General features: G+C 39.1%; 2 protein-coding genes across 4 annotated transcripts in view; one reads left to right on the top strand and one right to left on the bottom strand.

Moving 5' to 3' along the window:
- Positions 1-14,166, top strand: part of ampd2a (adenosine monophosphate deaminase 2a) — a 29,069-nt gene extending 14,903 nt beyond the window's left edge. For all 3 annotated transcript variants that reach the window (XM_068593460.1, XM_068593459.1, XM_068593461.1), the window contains 17 exons: positions 2,313-2,440; positions 3,012-3,142; positions 3,715-3,783; positions 4,878-4,989; positions 5,095-5,281; positions 5,951-6,089; positions 6,174-6,263; positions 6,365-6,494; positions 6,645-6,839; positions 7,051-7,182; positions 7,288-7,451; positions 7,736-7,862; positions 7,953-8,116; positions 8,231-8,351; positions 8,847-9,020; positions 9,130-9,240; positions 10,640-14,166. In XM_068593460.1, coding sequence (XP_068449561.1) covers positions 2,313-2,440; positions 3,012-3,142; positions 3,715-3,783; positions 4,878-4,989; positions 5,095-5,281; positions 5,951-6,089; positions 6,174-6,263; positions 6,365-6,494; positions 6,645-6,839; positions 7,051-7,182; positions 7,288-7,451; positions 7,736-7,862; positions 7,953-8,116; positions 8,231-8,351; positions 8,847-9,020; positions 9,130-9,240; positions 10,640-10,855 — 2,390 coding nt within the window. In that variant the 3' untranslated portion in view covers positions 10,856-14,166. The remainder of the gene's footprint in view (positions 1-2,312; positions 2,441-3,011; positions 3,143-3,714; positions 3,784-4,877; positions 4,990-5,094; positions 5,282-5,950; positions 6,090-6,173; positions 6,264-6,364; positions 6,495-6,644; positions 6,840-7,050; positions 7,183-7,287; positions 7,452-7,735; positions 7,863-7,952; positions 8,117-8,230; positions 8,352-8,846; positions 9,021-9,129; positions 9,241-10,639) is intronic.
- The window catches only part of eps8l3a (EPS8 signaling adaptor L3a), an 8,108-nt gene continuing 866 nt past the window's right edge, over positions 12,893-20,134 (bottom strand). Inside the window, exons 5-19 of the mRNA XM_068593706.1 lie at positions 19,070-19,216; positions 18,911-18,975; positions 18,693-18,820; positions 18,431-18,606; positions 18,211-18,316; positions 17,662-17,735; positions 17,484-17,558; positions 16,969-17,114; positions 16,416-16,584; positions 16,290-16,336; positions 16,118-16,214; positions 15,884-16,006; positions 15,346-15,431; positions 14,581-14,717; positions 12,893-12,903 (exon numbers count right to left, since the gene is read on the bottom strand). Of these exons, the coding sequence (XP_068449807.1) occupies positions 12,893-12,903; positions 14,581-14,717; positions 15,346-15,431; positions 15,884-16,006; positions 16,118-16,214; positions 16,290-16,336; positions 16,416-16,584; positions 16,969-17,114; positions 17,484-17,558; positions 17,662-17,735; positions 18,211-18,316; positions 18,431-18,606; positions 18,693-18,820; positions 18,911-18,975; positions 19,070-19,216 (1,587 nt within the window). The remainder of the gene's footprint in view (positions 12,904-14,580; positions 14,718-15,345; positions 15,432-15,883; positions 16,007-16,117; positions 16,215-16,289; positions 16,337-16,415; positions 16,585-16,968; positions 17,115-17,483; positions 17,559-17,661; positions 17,736-18,210; positions 18,317-18,430; positions 18,607-18,692; positions 18,821-18,910; positions 18,976-19,069; positions 19,217-20,134) is intronic.

The raw sequence follows: 20,134 nt of genomic DNA, 5'->3' as shown, positions 1-20,134 counted from the left end.
TTTCAATTTTTTCAAGCCTTTATGACAAATACGCGTTTCTTGAAGTTAAATATCCATGATTGTGCCTCCGTTGTTGTTTTTATGTTTGTCTTTATGTTTACTTGTCGATGTGTCCTCCCTACTACCAGTCACAAGTCACTTGTATGTATATATATATAGCCCAATTTCACAAATCGCAATGAATCAAGATCATTTATCACAAGGGGCTTTACAAACTGCACAGCATACAACATGCTCTATCTTTAGACCTTAGACCTATACTACCATAATGTCACTAGGATAAATAAAGTTAGGGGTGCTGTGGTTATTTGTGGTGGACAGGCTGGGGGATTACATGGATACTATAATAGGAATTGCTCTGTTTGTGTGTTTGTCTCTATACTTGAAGTTATCTGTTTGTATATGTGAAAATATCCACACACGTCTGTGCACTGTGCATGTAATCTAATACATTGGCCAAGCTGATATTAAATTATTGCAGATATATTTACAGAGGTTTATGGCTTATGTTGGTCATTATATTGGAAGCAAGAAAGCAATTTCAGTACAAATATGACAAAGATATAATATAGTTCATTTAAAAAAGTGTTGCTAAAGTTTACTTTGAAACAATAAAATGGTCTACGCAAGACATACTGTGGCATCCTTTTCAAAAGTGTTTTTTTTCCAAACTTCCATATCTATCTAAAAAATACAGTATTGGTTGGGCTGTAATAATGTATGTTCAAACACTCTTTTAATGTTCTTGAGCATATGGTTTTCAGCAGATCGTATCAAAGCTGTGAATCACATCCTGTAAATATTTGTATCTGCCACATTGTTTTACTGTCATGCTACTATAGTGTACTGTTGAAAGGTACTCGGCCGGTCCATTCTTGACTTCACGGCCTTGGAGGCAGACAGCAGATGGCAACTGCTAATTGTCATAGGCCAGGCACCAATTATAGAGGAGAGAACGCACCACTCATAAATTCACAGACTTATTATGAGTAAGTGAGTTACTGTGTGTGCACATAAAAATGGTTCTCTTTAAATTCTGGTTCTCTTAAAGTGAAATGAATTGCTTTTATTTTAGAAATACACCGAATTCAGTACATGTGATGTCCCTCATTGTCCCTAAGCCTTTGGAGACAAAGGTATTTGGTCTTTTTGTAGTTTTCCTCTCTTGCCTTTGATTTATGGGTGGAGTTGGCATCTGTTTCCAGCAGGTCTAATGTAGGGAATGCCGCCCTGTGTCATTCACAGGAGTTTGTATCCACGTCAGTGTGTAAGGTCATTCTTTATAAGTATGTGTGCATACCTACGTGTGATTTAAGTGAGACAGTATCTATAGGTACAGCCGTACACCCTTAAGCTGGCTTCTGTTCTTGGCCATAGCACAAGGATTTTCCTGCAGACACAGCCGCTGTTACCAGAGCTTCAATCCTGGCTATGCACTATTTGCATTCATCTAACCTCTGGCTCACTGTTCGCAGCTGTCTTTGTGTTTGACGTCTTCAGTGTGGTTACAAATTGGCTAATGTGTCCACGTAGCTGAAGGAAGGAAACAAAGGAAGTTCTCTTGGCCAAAGATTGCTCAATCCTGAAAACTATTGTGAGGCTGTATTTGGTCGTGTCTCGTGAGATCCCTTATATGTTTCAGCAACTTTTGTAGTAACTGGTGGAAGACGTCAGTGATTGAAGTGACAGAGAAGTTCTGCATAGATATTGGCATCATAGCCAAATGTCTATTGCTAAATTGCTAAATTAGCTATGAGCCGCCAAAGCACCCAGAGGATCCATGTGAATCTGACCCCCATGATGTTGGATGCGGTTTGCTGTACGCTATGAGTAATTGAACTCTATGAAGAGTCCTAGTTATATGTGTCTGTGATTTGAGAGGGGTCTTGAAAATCCTTTTTGGTCAAAGCTTTTCCAACACTAAACATTTACATGGTAAAGTACAGGCCGAAAGTACATTTCTGACTCTGACTCTAATCATCTAAGCAAGTTGCTATTTTACTTTGCGGAAAAGGGACCATGTTGGTAAATATGATCTTTCAGACGCAACACTAAAAGGATAAGTTCAAGATGGATTGTTTAAATTGCATTGCGTGTTTCCAGATTCAGAAAATTAAACCATGTAGCTATCTCTGGCCAAAAGGTGTATTCAGTAGACAATATAAAAGTATGTTTTTCTTTGCTGACATTTTACATAGCTAAGAAAATTTGCTGTGATTACAGAGAAATGTTCTTGGATTACTGCTGAAATTACTTTTTGGATTTTTTAATTATTGTTTTTTACAAATGACAAACTCTTTGTCTGCTTACAGACCTGTGTGGTGCATCTGTGAAACCCCTCAAGCCCCAGAGATCACTTCCAGGGACACCTGTTTCTCTCCCATACAATCCAATCGACCTGCGAACATCAATGGAGGAGAAATATAAAGAGATTGCTGAGGTAAGAATTCAAAGCCACACTGATGACATTTGAGTTTTTAGGTAGAGCTCAGCAATATTAACTGGCAGCACTATTAGCATCCATGCACCAGCTTTCCAGCCATTCAGATAGTTGAGTTTGCTGTTACTTGTATTTGTTTGAATGTGGAATTTGCCAGTTATGTAAACACATGTTGGCTTTGACTCCAAAATAATAATACAAAATATGTTCAATCTAATAACTGTACTTTACCAGCTGGCTTCTGTCTGGACTATGCTTTCAGCTTCAAGTATCTTACCAGTTTAACAAAGACATATTTTGTTTTGTTTGTTGACCAAATGCCCCCTTGTGTAATTAAAACCACATTCCTGTAAAATTAAGAACATTGCAAAACACATTCGAAATGTTTCATGTTCATCGAAGTTTTATTATTTTCAATCATACCAGTTCATTATCTGTCTTGGCCATTTCTGGCTTTATTTAAAGGTAAATATAGCCTAGGGTTGTGTGAGCCCCAGAGTCCTCCGTAAGTCCACATGTGCATGGAAGTTATTCTGTTTTATGACACCATATAACTTATGTTTGCACGAAGGAGTTGTTCACGCGCAGCATGACAGAGAGTGAGATGCGAACTGCACCTTATGAGTTCCCGGAGGACAGCCCCATCGAACAGCTGGAAGAGCGACGGCACCGCCTAGAGAGGCAAATCAGCCAGGACATTAAGTGAGGAAATGCAAACACACTGCACGCACAAAGCCAGTCAAATAATATAAACTCTGAACATTATCATCGTCTTCGTTATACAGAACCCCCACCCTCTCCTTTTACATACAGTCTTACTTTCACCTACGCACACATGCTTGTCAGCGTCCAACATGCCAATCTCTGGGCTAACTAACCTCAGCTCTCGGCTAACAAGGCAAGCCAGCACATTGAACCTGTTCTGGTTTTCAATCTTCTTCTGTGCAAAGCTTTTATGCAAAGGTGGGTTCTGTCTCAGTTGCCGAGGCTGAAGCTGTCAGCATCAATAAGCCGATCAATCGTCTTGGCGGTTCTCTGACAGGCCACCCTGAAAGCCAGTTTACCAATTTTTGTTTGATCATTGTAATATCTTGTGCTTTGTATGTGTATGTATCTATGTAAATGTATACGTGTGTGAGATAGTGCTTGTTTAAATGTGTGTGCATATATCTGGTCTCTCTGCCTTTGTGTGCTTAATTTCTTCTCACTACCTGTAATGCCCATCTGCCCCTGCCTTGCCTACCCTATTCTACGCCGCTGCAATTCACCCCAAGGCTTGAGCCAGAGATTTTGCTCCGTGCCAAACAGGACTTCATGAAAATCGACAGTGATGCAGACTTAGAGTAAGTGAGATCTGTGTCAGTATGTAATGTATGATTTGTGTAGGAATGTGCATAGCAGCTTCTTGCCTGAATTTTTCATTATTTATAATTACTATTAACATAGCACTGTCTAGTCTAAAAGTATTTAGCAATTGTTTGTTGAAAGTACTTTTCTTCACAACCAGTGACAGATTATCAGCCTATTGAGATGGATCACATCCCCCCCGCCTCTCCCCTGCTGGTTACTAGATGTACAAGCGAAATGTTAAGGAATTAAGGTTGATTATTGAAGTTTATAATATAGGTACATTGACATCATACTTGCTATTACCCTATGTGTACAATAGATTTGAAAAGTATTCATTCCCTTTCTGTGTACCTAATTCTTAATTTATTATTATTTATTTTTTTCTCGTTTTTTTAAACACATTGCATGGTGCACCCAGGTCAATGCGCCCCATGCGCCCCATGGCAAAATATCTTTAGAGAAATGCATTAAGATTAACACACTGAAATACCCCATCTAACACTTATATGTTGTCAGACCTGTAATGAGATTTAAAGTTGATTTTGGATGCGCTCTTTTTTTTCTTTTTTTTTTTACTAATTTCTAGCCCAAGAACTTGATTAGGGAACTCTTGTTGCAAATTTAATAGACTTCAAATATAAATCAGTGTTTGATACATGCAGATGGAAAAGGGTATACACTTTATTTTGAAGCATGCAAAGTCTGCAGGAATGCAATGGGTCCATAATTATGATATAAGACATTGATCAAGACCCCAAGAACGAAACCACTGAAACCACCTGTGGACTGACTCTGCATTCAGTCGCCAGTGTCTGAAATAATCTACAAAATACAAACGGTCAACCTTATTGTGTGCAAAGCTGCCATATCAATCACAATTTATAATGTTTCTCTAAAATATAAAATAATCGTCCGAACGTGTATGTAAACAAGGACATTTCATTTTTTGGGGTGTAAAAATTATTTTCTCCGTGATTTACTTTTCTGCTTCTATTCACATTCTTACATTATTCTGCTGCTCTATATCTGCCTTTGCCTATCTTTCTCTTGTTTTAAACTCTCCTTCTTACCATCTGTGTCCTTCAAGGTTATTGAATGAGAATAGTTACGACATTGTTGATGATGGCTTTAAGGAAAGGGCACTGCCAATAGAGAGAGAATACCAGCGGGTATCAATATCTGGAGAGGAGAAGTGTGGGGTAAGGAGCTTTTTTCAAGTGATTTTTATATGGATTTATTAGCAATTAAACTTAACTCGTGTAAGGTAATCTCATTTTCATAACCCTGTATTGATATATTCCCAGGTGCCATTCACTGACCTGGTAGATGCTGCAAAGTGTGTGGTGAAGGCATTATTCATACGGGAGAAGTACATAAAGCGATCCATGCAATCCTTTTGTAAGACCACAGCTCATGCCTTGCAGGACCTCGGGATAAAGCCTCTGGATCTGACACACTATGACGATATAGCGGAGACCCCTGTAGATGCTGGTATTTCATGCACACACCAAACATATTCTATTACAGTTAGAAATAGCCATGACTATAAGTGTATATCAGAAAGTACAGTGCCACATGGTGGAGGCAATGCATTCCTTTGCCTTGTTCTGAATCAAAGTGTTTTATTGAATTTCACAGAGATGACCATTGTATCTGTTTTTTAAGGATGTCGAAAGTACTTTTCTTCAGAACCAATGACAGATTATCAGCATATTGAGATGGATCATATCTCTACTGCTATACAGTAGTAGAGAAAAAAATCTTAAATTTGACTGCCGGGCTTTAAAATTTAAAAAAGCTTCACAGTCTTTAAGATGAGCCTAGCAGTCAACTCAGAAATGGGTAAATACGGTATATGTGCATATGCCAGAAATAAAGTAAAGATTTTGCTAATCTCCCCTTAATACCTTGAACATGTGGACAAAACAATGAACAAACAACAAACAATCTCCACAGCTGTTTTTTAATCAGTTTGCCAAATTCTAATGTAATTGTGATTCTTCAAGGTAAACACAGTCGTCATTCAGGACCACTATGTAATACAAATTCTCATTTATCCGAGCAGTTCCCATTCGATTGTTTATATGAATTACATATACATTTTTTTCGACCTGGATATACAGTATAAAATAATTAATTAATCAATTTCCTTTTCCCCAGATGCCCCCGTTCACCCACCTGTCTCAAAGACACACCCTTATGACAAAAACCCCAAGAATATGCCGCCAGACACAGGATATGGTTGCAAGATGGTGGGTGGAGTCATCCATGTCTACACCAAGAAAACCACCATGGACAAGTATGTTTTTTGCACAAGACAACAAGTTAGTGAGAAAACTAAGGTTGTCTGTTTGTATCACTTTTATACTGTTCTCCTTTTCAGAAGCACAGAACTGGACCTGCCCTATCCTGACCTGACGGAGTATATTGGGGACATGAATGTTATGATGGCCCTCATTATCAACGGCCCAGTGTGAGTGTTTCTTTGAAACCATCATTATACAAGTGTCATTGTTAAAATGGTGTGTTTATTTTAAATGAAATATTCCTGTTTCCTCGACATGGTGTTAACAGGAAGTCTTTTTGCTACCGCCGCCTGCAGTACCTGAGCTCTAAATTCCAGATGCACATCCTCCTGAATGAGATGAAGGAGCTGGCAGCTCAGAAGAAAGTTCCACACAGAGACTTCTACAACATACGAAAGGCAAGAGCCCTCCAAAGTCAATCTATCGCTACTTTTTTGATATCATCCAGCGACTGTTGTTAGTTGACTGGACTTCAACTAGAGGACTAAACCTACGGCTGAGATCCAAAGTCATATCTTCCTCTCTATTCTGCTCTGACCTAACTACAGGTGGACACACACATTCATGCATCATCCTGCATGAATCAGAAGCACTTGCTGCGATTCATCAAGAGATCCATGAAGAAATACCCAGAGGAGATTGTTCACATTGAGCGTGGCCATGGCCAGACACTCAAGGATGTGTTTGAGAGCATGAACCTGACGGCCTTTGATCTGAGTGTAGACACTCTGGACATGCATGCGGTGAGACATTATTGTATTTTCTGTTTGTGCTCCGTACTCTGTGATCATGGTCCTGTGTCATTTAATAAAGTAAGACACATATAAATGGGAGCAGCTGTGTCCAGCTAAAGTTGTGCTAAATATGTTTTCAGAGATTGTGTACAAATGAATACTGTGTAATACGTTTGATATAGATATAAATATATTTAACAGGCTTTGTTTCACTTTTCAGGACCGTAACACGTTCCATCGGTTTGACAAGTTTAACGCCAAATACAACCCCATCGGAGAATCCATCCTGAGAGAGATCTTCATTAAGACTGACAACTGCATTGAAGGAAAATACTTTGCACACATTGTCAAGGTGTTTAGTAATTCATATATACAACATATTGCATACGTCATCCAAATATGTTCTCAATACAAACATAAACTGATGCATTGATATCTCCTGTCACTATTTGTCCAGGAGGTGATGTTCGACCTGGAGGAGAGTAAGTACCAGAACTCTGAGCTACGCCTGTCCATCTACGGTCGCTCCAGGGACGAATGGGATAAACTGGCTCAGTGGGCCGTCAAACATCGCGTGTACTCTGACAATGTGCGCTGGCTTGTCCAGGTGCCCCGTCTTTTGTAAGTACTCCCTGCACTTTGCTTTACCTTGAAGCCATACTTTTTTCAAGGGTTAAAACATGGTGGTCAGAAATATGGTTGTAAGGAGAGCACGAACCAAAAGGAAATAAATGGTCTAAATTCTGAAGTTATTTTCTTGTATGAGAGACTAAGTAGATGCTCCTCAACTAGTGTAGACATTGATTATGTCTTCTAGCCTCGACTATTAAAACTATAGTTGAAATGTATTAGTCTTTACAAATAAAAAACAATAACCATCTGATATCATTGTTCAATCACTCCAGTGATGTTTACAAAACGAAGAAGCAACTAGCTAATTTCCAGGAGATGTTGGAGAATATCTTCATGCCTCTGTTTGAAGTCACGATCGACCCGCGCAGTCATCCCGAGCTGCATCTCTTCCTGGAGCATGTGAGTATCACTTCACCAGAAATCTGCAACAAGCTATCCTGACGAAGCTCCTGTTTGTTTATATCCTGTTTGTTGTATGTGTGTCCACAGGTGGTGGGCTTTGATAGCGTGGATGATGAGTCTAAACCTGAGCATCACATCTTCAACCTTGACAGTCCGCTGCCAGACAACTGGACAGAAGAAGCAAACCCACCTTACGCCTACTACCTCTACTACACCTATGCCAACATGACTGTGCTCAACCACCTGCGAAGGTATGGCCCAGCTGGACTCATTTATAATACCCTATAATCCTTCTGAAACCACACATCCAGAAGTTAAAATGAAAGTTTTAATGTTGTTTTTGTAAATATATTTGACTGACACAGGCAGAGAGGCTTTCACATGTTTGTGCTGCGACCTCATTGTGGGGAGGCAGGACCGATCCACCACTTGGTCTCAGGTTTCATGTTGTCAGAGAACATCTCCCACGGGCTGCTGCTCAGAAAGGTCAGGAGCAGCCATCTTGAATTACTTCTAAAAGACTGCTATGAAAATTTTTGTTTTTACTGTATTGAAAAAACATTGTTCGTATTAATGCTGGCTGTATTCTAAAACTGATTTAGAAAGTTTGCTTAAAGATTTCATCTTTGTTCAAGCTTCTCTTTTTGCAAACCCGATGGTATCAGCTTAATTAAAGTCTACGGCAATGTTTTTTAACTATTGGATGTGACTGCAATATTATTTTCGAAGCACAAAGAAATATACAAACTATTGGGTACCGCTCGGCCTAGCATATATATATATATATGTATTTAAGATTCATTTTTTCTCCCGTGTTCTGTGTTCTCTTTAATGTTTTTATTCATGTTTTACTGTTTCTTTATGTAACTTGTTATTTATTTTACTATGTGTCTTTTGTGGGCACTTTACCCATCTGCTGCTGTAATCCTGCAATTTCCCCACTGCGGGACTAATAAAGGATTATCTTATCTTTTCCATCAGGCACCGGTGCTACAATATCTTTACTACCTGGCTCAAATTGGCATCGCCATGTCTCCACTGAGTAACAACAGCCTGTTTCTCAGTTACCATCGCAACCCGCTGCCAGAGTACCTGTCCAGAGGCCTCGTGATCTCTCTGTCCACTGATGATCCTCTTCAGTTCCACTTTACCAAGGCCAGCATGAAGGACATTTGTCTGAGTCTACACATGACCTACATTTAAGGTAGACAATGCAAAACGATGGTCAGAAGTGATGAGGCTCTATGTGTTTTTCTGGATGCAGGAGCCTCTGATGGAGGAGTACAGCATCGCTACCCAGGTGTGGAAACTGAGTTCCTGTGACATGTGTGAGCTGGCAAGAAACAGTGTCCTCATGAGTGGGTTTTCACACAAGGTAATCTAGTTGGTAACTCTTCTCATTTTGTGTATTTAAAACAGTTGGCATACACTCACTTTATTACGATCTAATGCAACTCAATACAACAACTCTGCCATTAACGCTTCCTTTAATGAAGTGTATAATGTTCAGTTTTTGGTTACACTGTCATGCATCAATTACTTTTTTTGTTAAATGTGGTGTTCCTCTCCACTCCTGGCAAATGATATAGCTTCAATGCTGCATGGGGCAGGTCTTGCCAAGAAGAGGATTAGGACTGCAGTCTATTCGTATTTTTTAATTTTGAAAAACGTTAAAAAAAAACAAGAAAAACACATAAAACGACCATTAAATATAGCTAATTGTCAATAACGAAATTATGATTAACAATATGAATAAACAAATATTACATGTCTGTAAAGAAGTATGGAGAAATACCCACATATACACCTTTTTCCATAACTCAAACAATTAACTCAATATTTATCATGTAAACCTTTGTGACTGGTAGCCTACATATTCCTTTTGTGATTTAAATTCCAACCTTGGTAATGAAGTAATATTTCCCCTCTGGGTGTCTATGTTTAAGATTACATAATAGTTTCCACAGCGGGGACCTTTGCAGTGTTGCAGCAGCAGAGTGGTTATTAGTGCAATAACAACAAACATCAGTTAAAGAGGACATGATAGGTCTATAATCAATAATTAAACTGTAAAACGCTGAAATAAAACTGAATGATTGAATTCACATGATGCCCAAAGGAAATACAGTTATTGAACAGTTTAATAGTTTTGGCAGTTTCAGAACCAGTGTTGCTTGTAAAGTGTGGCGGTAGCAGCAAGGAAGGACCTGCAGTAAGTTTCCTTTGCACACTGCAGGTCAAGCAGCCTGCCACTGAAGGAGCTCTTTATATAACCTGCATTAAAAATGTTATGAGAAATCACTGGCTGAAGTGTAAGATGTGCTTTTTGTAGTCCATCCACGATATCATCATCATCCTCATGCCAGCCCCACGTCAGTAACGTCCTGGTCGCACCATGAATACATAACATAGTGAAAGTGGAGTGGGATTCTCTGAAGATGTTAAGGAGAATTCAGAAGGATTTATGAAAAGACAATTGTGGTGCTGACTTGTCTTTTCCTAAATCCTTATGAATTCTCCTTAACATCTTTCCTTGACCTCATGACGTTTTTCATTGAGGTCAAAAGTGCTTTGGAAAAGATGATCGGAGGTACTTTTTTTTACTTTTTCGGCTGTAGCCTTCATATAAACACCCCTCAGATCTGTTAGTACGTAGTAGAGGACATTTTGAATCAAAAATGAAGAGTTATCAGCCTGTTAGAGTTAGCTTGTCTTTCTTTCTGTGTTACACAAGTAACTGAGCTTGCACCTCATGTATATTATCTTAATTCCAGGCCAAAAGCTACTGGCTGGGCCCCACTTATTCTCAGGAGGGTCCTCTGAGCAACGACATCCGCCGTACCAACGTCCCTGATATTCGCGTGGCGTACCGCAGTGAGACACTCTCTGAGGAGCTGCAGCTCATCACTCAAGCTGTGCAAACTGAAGAGCTAGACACCATCAATGAGGAGGAGTCTCTGTCCATGGGCCCTCTCCCGGGACAACGCTGAAGTCGCAATAACCAGGACTTGTCCTGTGAATCCTCAACTCTGTGGTCCACTCAGCATGACGCTGGAGAGACGTGGTGTGAGGGTAATTCACCACCAACCATCCCTATAGAAGTATGCCACACACACAGCTACACAGCTCCTAAAAAGTCCTGTATACAGAGCTGCCAGAGCACTACAGCTTCTACGTTCATTAGTTTCTTGTGTTTGAATCATTTTTAGGTTTCAGTTAAGGACTATAGCCCCATATTGTTAAAGTCCAACATGCATAGTCAGTGTTGTCCCCAGATCATTTGTATAACCTGTTTCTGCTGCTCTCTGTGGCATGTTCAGTCTCATTTAGCTCATGGAAGGTTAGCAGAGTTGACCACCACCAGTGATTCTTGTGAATGAAAAGCAGAGAAGCACTTGCCAGAGACGCTATAAAGCCATGTTGTTTTTATTTTTTAGTCCATTACTCTCCATCCTGTCCTTCCAAAAGCCATCAGATGATCCCAGTGAGCGACATGTTATATTTCACCTGACGCATTACATAGCATGTAGTATCTCTGTAGTATTGGTGTACTACAGAAACACTGACGACCACATTTTTAACTTTCTTCACTGTTCTGAACGTTTCTTATCTTCTACTATAAAGGCATGCTGCTTAACTGAACCTAGTGCATCAATCATCTTTACTATACAACGTTATAATAAAGGACTACAGCTGTTGTTTCACTGAAATAATACAGGTGATGGTTGGATGCACAACACAAACAACACAAACTTTGACAGGTTTCAGCTACATCCCGGTAACTTAAAGCTTGGAGATGTACGATAACTAAATCAGAGAGAAGATAATGTAGCTTCTGTCTGAATGCTGCAGTTCTGGATATCAGCCATGCATTGTGCTTGGTTTCAAATCTTTTATTTTCCAAATGCACCCAAAGAATCGTTCGTCCGTGATTTTAATGAGCTCAGAAAGTGACAAATTAAGGGAGAAACTCCTTTGAGTCCGAACGAGAAGCAGACTTCCTCGTGGTCGACTGCAGACATTCCATAAAGCTAACAGTCGTCTTTAGCTACAAATGAATCCACTGAATGTTGAAAGTCATCTTAGTTTCATCCTTTGGTTTCTGGTTTCACTCATTCCTTACGGCAAACTCGAAAGTCATGGAGCGTTTCCCTCTTTGCATGTATTGCACTGTACATTTGCACCAAGCCAAGACTTCACAGTGCCTTTTCATTTTTAGCTTTGGGCTAAAAAGGGCCAGTTTTGGTCTTCATCCCCTGTATTCCATATGTTTTCCTCAGTCATGTACAGTAGGCCTCTATGCTGTTGTAATAGCCGCACCGATGGAACTGAAACCACCTAGACGCATGCTCGGTGTAAAATAGCTTTTTACCTTGGCCTTTGTTTGACATGGAAGATTGACTTGTTTGTAATTGTCTGCTAATGGTTTTTGTTGTTGTGCATGCCTGCATGAGTGATGGATGGCAGGAGGGAATCAGTTGTTTACAGCGAGCTATAATGTTAAAACATCTAAACTCATTCAGGACTGCCGAGCAGCTTTTTGAGTCAGACGTCTGTTTACAGTTAAACAGATTTAAATTCAGCATAATTCACCATGCAGAAAGGAGCAAACCATGCTGGGACATGGTTCAGAACGGTGCATGGCTCTTGTAGCATTTTGCTGATTTAAACCTGCCCCAAATCTGATCAAAGCTGAGATCACATTTAGTAACGAACAGCACCCCCATCTTCATGTTATCACCACTCTACCTGCCGCAGGACACGGTCCAACTTCCCATCAAACTGAGAGCGTTCTTCTCAAACCTAGATGCTACTGTTGAGTTAGAAAACGTCAGCCTTGTTAGTTGAATAGCCAGCTCTAATATACATACGTGTTTTGCTGTATAGATGATAAGGATGAAAGATGAGAGCCTGCATTTGTTCAGCAAGAATACAGCAGCTGTGTGTTCGAGGGTTACCCCCGAGTTATGCGCTGAACATGGTGAGATGTGCGTGTTTGTTGGATTTCATGTATAAAGTGTATTTTTTTAAGGGGGATCTAGAGATAAGAAATGTTATATTCACATTATATTGGTCACAAGGTTTAACACTTAGTTTTGTTGCCATTGATTATTATGAATTAGCATCATTTTTGAAAATCAGGCACAATGTTTGAATGTCTGTCCTGTCTGTTGTTATTTTACTCGCGCTGTTCTTCTCCACATTTTGATTTTTATTCCTGATCGTTCTCAGTTCGTGATTTATTGTTGTTTAACAGGTACATGATAGATACCAATAGATACCATGATAGATAGTCATTCCAACAGCCACCTACACACACACACACACACACAAACTATCCCTAATTTTTATCTCACGTCAACAGAGTTGGCTTTGTCTGATTGGGCATTGATCTACTGACTTGTCCAGTAGCATCAGTGCTGAGACGGAAGCACAAAGGTTTATTATGTTCATGTACTGCAGCTTCTTCTTTAGTTTGAATGTTTAGCAGCCATATTTTTGACTACTTTAACGGTTTATTTTAACATTTTGTGAGGTAATTATGGGAATAAGTGTTTGATGACCATGCTTTATCACTGAGAGACAATTACAACCTGACTTAAACCTTTTCCATCCATTCATCTTTATTCTGTATTTACGTCTCCTTCATGGTTTCATGTTGTCTTTCACATTCACCACAGAGCCACGTGTCTGCACTCACAACCCAGTGTAGTATACCACCAATATTAATCTCTGATAGTTGTCACGTTGTTGCTCGGTGCTGGTCTTAGTAACAGCACACCACACCAGATCAACAGATCTGTAAAACTGAGTTTCTCCACAAAGAATCGTAGATGAGCACCACTTAGAATCTGTTGTTTACCAGAGATGTGCTCTGATCTGTCTTTAACATAAAACGCATAGAACATTGGCTAATCAACTCAAGAAATGTTAGTCAAGACCAAAACAACTGATTAGTCGACTAATCAACTAAGACTAAGCCCTAATTTTTCAATAATTCATTATTTTGATTGTTTTGTCTATACATTTTGAGAAAACTATGAAAAAGAGTCATCATAATTCCATGTATTGATGTTTTCAAATTGTTTATTCAGTCCAAAAGTCTATAAATCAACACATCTCATAAAGTATCTTTGTTTTTACACAATCTCGTCACTTTTACTTTTTCCTAATTTTATGTCCATTAATCTATAGCCATATATTATTGCCTGGAATGGATTGCCAGTGTTTAGCAGATACGTCTGATAAGGTTCATTTGTAATATCTGAACAATTAAATAAAGCATGTTTATTCACTAAAACGTTGTTGTCTTCCTATACACTGTTATCATTGTATTGCTAATGCACTTTAACACTTGATCTAATAACCTGATTTCAGGACATTTCTGAATGACATCAGACAACTCAACTAATATACATTTCGAAATTACATTTATATTATTTTATACAAGGTTTCGGAGGATAATATATTATGCCAAAAAGTTGTAAACTTAACCTCACTTTTTATCGCTTAATATCATCTGAAATCTCACAGTATTTGGTACAATTGGTGACTTGTTTCAGACCGTGATGATTTCTTATCCTCCTCTGATGTTCTCCCGTTGGTCTCGTTTAAATGGCAACCTACGGTGTTGAAACACAAAGCAGTCAGAGGTTTTTTGTGTGTTTACGCCAGAGTAGAGTTGAGACAAATGAACCGGCACTGTGACAGTCACTTACAGCCATGGCAGACTTGATCGCTTGTAACTGGAAGAAGACTCGCCCTCCTTCCTCTGGACACACGGTCTTCAGCTCCTCTCTGGTCATCCCCAGCAGCATAGAGCCGCTCAGCCCGCCCAGACAGCGAACAGTGCTGCAAGAGACAAGTCATATCGGTCTGTTGCTCATCAATTTTGGGGTTCATTCCTACAGGAGAGAAACTGTATCACTTCACCAATGTGAACGGGTTGAGTGCAGACAATTTAAGTTTCCACTGAAGTTAATTAGAAAAAAACTAAACAGCTAAATATTTAGGATTGCACCATAAAATGGTATATACATATGAAAGAATTTAAGCAGAAGAGGTCACCATATCATCCATTTTTGTCTCTAATAAGGCTCCCAAAACACTGGATCCTACGTTTCCCAAAAGGTAACTTAATAGTGTTCACTAAGCCCACCGCCACCCAAACCCCACAGCTCCAGGTTGTAAAACAGGCTTTCTGTTCAAATCCACCAGTCAACCAAAGCAGTGAAGAGAAACAGAAAACATATTGTTCTTAAAATGATTGATCAAACTATTTTAATTTGTAAAGCGGTCACAGACTCAACCTTTAGTGATGCATTTATTTCCAGTTAGAACTTGTTTACGTTTAGTTGAATGTACTTTTTGTGAGAGACAGCACATTACAGATTTGAGTAAGTTTTATTTATAAAATTAAATGAATTAATGATCTATCTTTATTGTAAAGGTTGATTTAAAATAAATTGTAATGACTTACATTTTACTGAAGCCCTTGTCCTCCAGCCAGGCTTTCACTTGTGCAGGCTTGGACTTCTTTGTGAGGACAGGAGCACCTTCAGTTTGCTGAGAAAATGTAATAATGATGTTGCAATGTCATTTTACTGAAATGTATGGATATATTACATATGTATAAATATACTAAACATATACACATATGATGTACATGTACATTATTATATACATCGACAATATTAATGATATGAAATTAAGATACCAGGCATATTTATTTTGTCATATTTTACATTTTGTCATTCATTTTGTCTGGTAATATTTACACTTAAAATGACTCGGGTAAATTAAAAAAAAAGGTCAAATTCCCTGTGACACATCACACACACGCAAGTGCTAATTCACTGAAGGGAAAGAGTTACTTAAACATAATTGCATTTCCACCAGTGTTTGAGAAGACTGTTTTCTGGTAGTAAAGTTGCTGTTTTCCTTCAATCTCATTCCCAGAATCCCTCAGTGACGTTCTAATTTCTTGAGACTTCCTTTAATATCGAGTTCAAAGTTACCTGTTCTGTGTAAGTGTCCTCGATAGGTTGCTGGTCATGAGCCTCCAGGACATTATTGGGTACATAGCCCTCCTCCCCTCTGCTGTTCCTCACTTTCCACCACTGCTTCGACATGTCCAGCAGCTGTGGACGGACAAAGAAAAGACTAGAAACATGTGTACGATGTTCTCTCTTTACTAAGCAAAGCCTCTACAATAGAATAGAAAGAACAGTTACTTTATGACACTAACTCACATCGACTATTTCGCCTTTTCTGACGGTGAGCTCTCTCTGGTTTCTTGAGATGAAGTCATGCGTAACTTGTATGCTACGCAGTGTTAACTCACCTGAGCTGAAAAACACAAAAGGCGTAAAAAAAAAATAAAACATTCACATGATATTGAGTTGTTTACGTGTTTGTGCGTACCGGGTCTTTTGTGGGGGCAAAGCCGATGATGTCAACTTGGTGGAAGTCTGCACAGAAAAAGATCATGGTCTTGTTATGCTTTTCATATTTCTTCCTCTTCGCTCCAAACTAGCGGTCTATCAGCGCTGGATGTTTGATGTGAAGGTTTACCTGGCTGGGTGCCGGTTGTTGATGCTGCTGCTCTTTCACAGGTTCCCTGGGTTCAGGTGCTGCGGTCGCCTCAGGCGGCTGCCAGCCATCGGAGAACTCCAGAGTGTATGTTGGGATGTCCTCATCATCCTCTGGCCATTTGGTGCTGGTAATATTGTCAACATCATAACTGATTATTATCCTTCTGCACAGCAGTCCGATATATTTTACGAAAGCCAACTGAAATGTGAGTGTATCAGCAGTAGTCCACTGGTTGAAGAAGTATTCAAATACTTTACTTAAGTAAAAGTACCAATGCAACAATGTCAAAAGTATTACAGGTACAAAGTAGTAAGTTGTTTATTTTTTTTAAATCTTCAAATGAATGCAGTTCAGTCAAAAGTAGATTTTCCTCAGAAATCTAAAGCAGCACGAAATGGAAACACAATACTTCTAAACTGTTTGTAAGTACAGTGCTTGTACTAAGTTTCCCCTACTGCAGGTATGAAGTGAGATGTAGTTTACGTTTCGGTCCAACACGGTGTCTCACCTGGGGATGTTCCAGGCGTCTCCCAGAGACTGCCACAGCTGGTCCTCCTCCATGGAGGCTTCTTCACTCAGGAGACGGATACACTGAGGCGTCAGCAGCGGTGCCACGATGGTCTGAGGCAGGTCCTCTGCACAGTGAGATGCCACCTGCAGAGGAAAAGCATAGCTCACCCTGTTGTGCAGTAGTCATGTACTTAGGCCAGGTGCACCTTGAGGGTGTCTGCACACTGAATTACATCTCCCACAATTAAGCAAATACATTGTTTAGATTGATCAATCTCACAAAAATACATATCACAGAAAATGTATTTAATGTAAAGACAAAATATATAAATGAAGTGACAAGACGGGTGGAGATATTACATGTGAAAGGCTGAGCTAATTATACATATTTTTTTAACGAGGAAGACAAAAGAACCAGGTTTTAGGTGTAATTTAAAATCGTTTTAACAGTGATTATAAATTCTAAAAATGTCATTGTGTTCAAGTTCAATTTTAAGAGATGTAGTCACTTACGAATCCTAATGTGGAGAATAAGGTGTGAACAAAATCAGGAGCGCTGGGATTATTAATCGTTCCGTTGAGCTCGCTCTGTCGAGGGAAACATTTTACTGTTACACAAACTGTCCACTACAGAGTGAGCGGGAATAACACAGACTGATGACCGTCTATGAACGTGATTTAGGACACATACCACAAGGTTGAAACCACATTTGATCTTATGGAGACACACTTTGAATTCTGCTGCAGCGGGCATACCGTCCATGACTGAAGATTCAAAGTAAACACATGATGAAGTCTCACAACTGATACAGAATATTTCTTTACAAACTATCTAATGAAGCATAACCGGAAGTTCAGTCAGGCACATTTATAATCGATATCTCTGTCTCTCTCTTTGTTTACTTTAAATGAACCAATCTGGTTCTCCACAGTCTGCAAACACATTGTTGCTGTCAAACTATGAAAATGTTCTCTGCTCTGCTGTCTCCTCATTCATCATCGGATTGCAGCAACTCTCTTCATCACCACAGTGTCGAGACACCAGGGGGATTATGCCTTATCTGATCTAAGCATCACTACTTTAGTATCCTACTTTAAAATGGAGTCCAATTGCCAGAGACTTTGCACCATTCAATCTTTGATAAATTATTGTTAAATTTGAAGGAAGTCTTTCCTGATTAAACTATCATTTAGATTCAGTCTACCTTTATATCGTCATTCAATTTCTGTATTAAATTACCTTTTCCTTTTTTCTTTTTCTTCTTTTTCTTTGCATTTTTAGCCACTATTGCAGCTACTTTTCCCATGAAGATTTCTATGTCACTTAAAAGATGATTTAAGATATCCTGTAAGGAAAGAAAGAAAAATAACATAATTTATACATTCCTCTTCTTGTAAATGTTACTCAATATGTGAAAAAAATGACTTATTGCCAACTCTGTCACACATTATACACTCACTACATTCCTGTCCAGTTCTGTGTACGGGCGTGGGGTAGATTGACGTTCTTCTTCGTTGGTTGAGTGCTGTGGTGACGGCATCTCCTCTCTGGGAGCCGAGGCCTCCTCCTCTTCCTCCTCCTCCTCTTCCGCCTCGTGAGGTGCAACCAGTTCAGGCTCAGAGACGTTATCCTCCTCTATATGAACACAAGAAAAGGAAGGTATGTATTACTAAATTGTTTATAATCATATCAACAGTAATATAACTTCTAAACTGACTCACCATAGTCAGGAGCCATCCATTGGGGCCCTGCTTCAACTGCAGGCTTCTGCTCTTTAGGTTCATCAGATTTTTCAGCATTATGAAGGTTTTTCATTTCCTGATGTTCTGCTATTATGCCTGCATTGCTGCTTCCAAAGGTGTGAGAGGCATTTTAGGGAATACAATGAATTAATGAATCAAGTATCAGGTATTTGTTCTCACTGACTTTAAGTTTTTACCTGATGTTTGAATCCTGTCTTCTGCGTGACAATGCTCCTAAGAGATCCCTCTGAACATAGTCAGCCTGTGAACAACAGCAATAAAAACATACATTTACTCACTTATTAATTTCATTTAACAGTCAGGAATAAGATAGATTTACATGGGTTTGTCCTCACCCTGATATCCTCACACTGGAACATGAAGACAGTGGTGTGTTTATCGCCGGGCCGGACCGACACAGTGAGCAGGGAGTTAAACACTCCAGCGTCAAGCACAGCCCGCAGCTCCAGGATGTCGCCGAAAGCCATGGACTCCAGCTCCTCCTGAGAAACAATACAGGTTTGTATACATATACACTACGTCCTAGACCTCTGCATTTATTTATATCAAAGGAAAACTAGTCGTAAGTATCTTCAAATTCAGGTTCATCTGTATAGGAACCGTAATCTACACATTTACAAAAAGCATTATATTAGTATAGCATTCTGCCACCATGATGCTCGAGAACAGTTTCAATGCTGCTTGGCTTCAGATCTTAAGGGTCAAAAACTGAAAGGATGAACATCAATCTACCAAGAGATATTTCTTCAATTAATCTAAATAATCATAATAAAACTTATAGTACTTTCAATACCTAAAGATGCTATTGAATAAGTAAATAAATAATGATTAATGCAGGTATAGCAATCTACGGCTAAAGTTTCAAATGATAAGTAAGTTTTAAAAGATGAGCTTGAAATTTTCTTTTCAAATTTTGACTTGTATGGTTTTAACAGAAGAGCATTTTTACCCCTTCTATTCATTAATTTCCAAAATGCAATTAACAAGACTGTCAACAGAAGTGAGATCATCAGTTGAGACAGAGATAAACTGTTGTTATCCAAATTAAACAATAAAATACATGTTTTGCAACAACATAGAAAAGTGTTTTCTGATTGTAACCCTCTATGAACGTGATAATAATTGTTTGCTTTTCAAAACTATTTCAAGTCACGATTTAAAAAGAATTGTGTTCAATGATGCAACAACCCTGTTCTCAAATATAGAGTTGTGTGTTGTCTGCATAGAAGATAATATAACCAAATGGCAGTATGTAGAATGGGGCCCCAGGAATGAACCTTGGGGTACACCATAAGAAAAGTAGCGAGACCTAAACCAGTCTAGAACTGTCAAAGAGCTCAATCCACATTTCTAACTTTCTAAAAAGAAGATTCTGATGAACTGTATCAAGTATAATACTT

This window comes from Clinocottus analis, unplaced genomic scaffold (assembly GCF_023055335.1).
Source record: "Clinocottus analis isolate CAN_PGR_092001 unplaced genomic scaffold, fCliAna1.0.p SCAF_3, whole genome shotgun sequence".
NCBI lineage: Eukaryota > Metazoa > Chordata > Actinopteri > Perciformes > Cottidae > Clinocottus > Clinocottus analis.
Note: the sequence above shows the minus strand (reverse complement) of the source record. Positions and strands in the feature narration are given on the sequence as shown.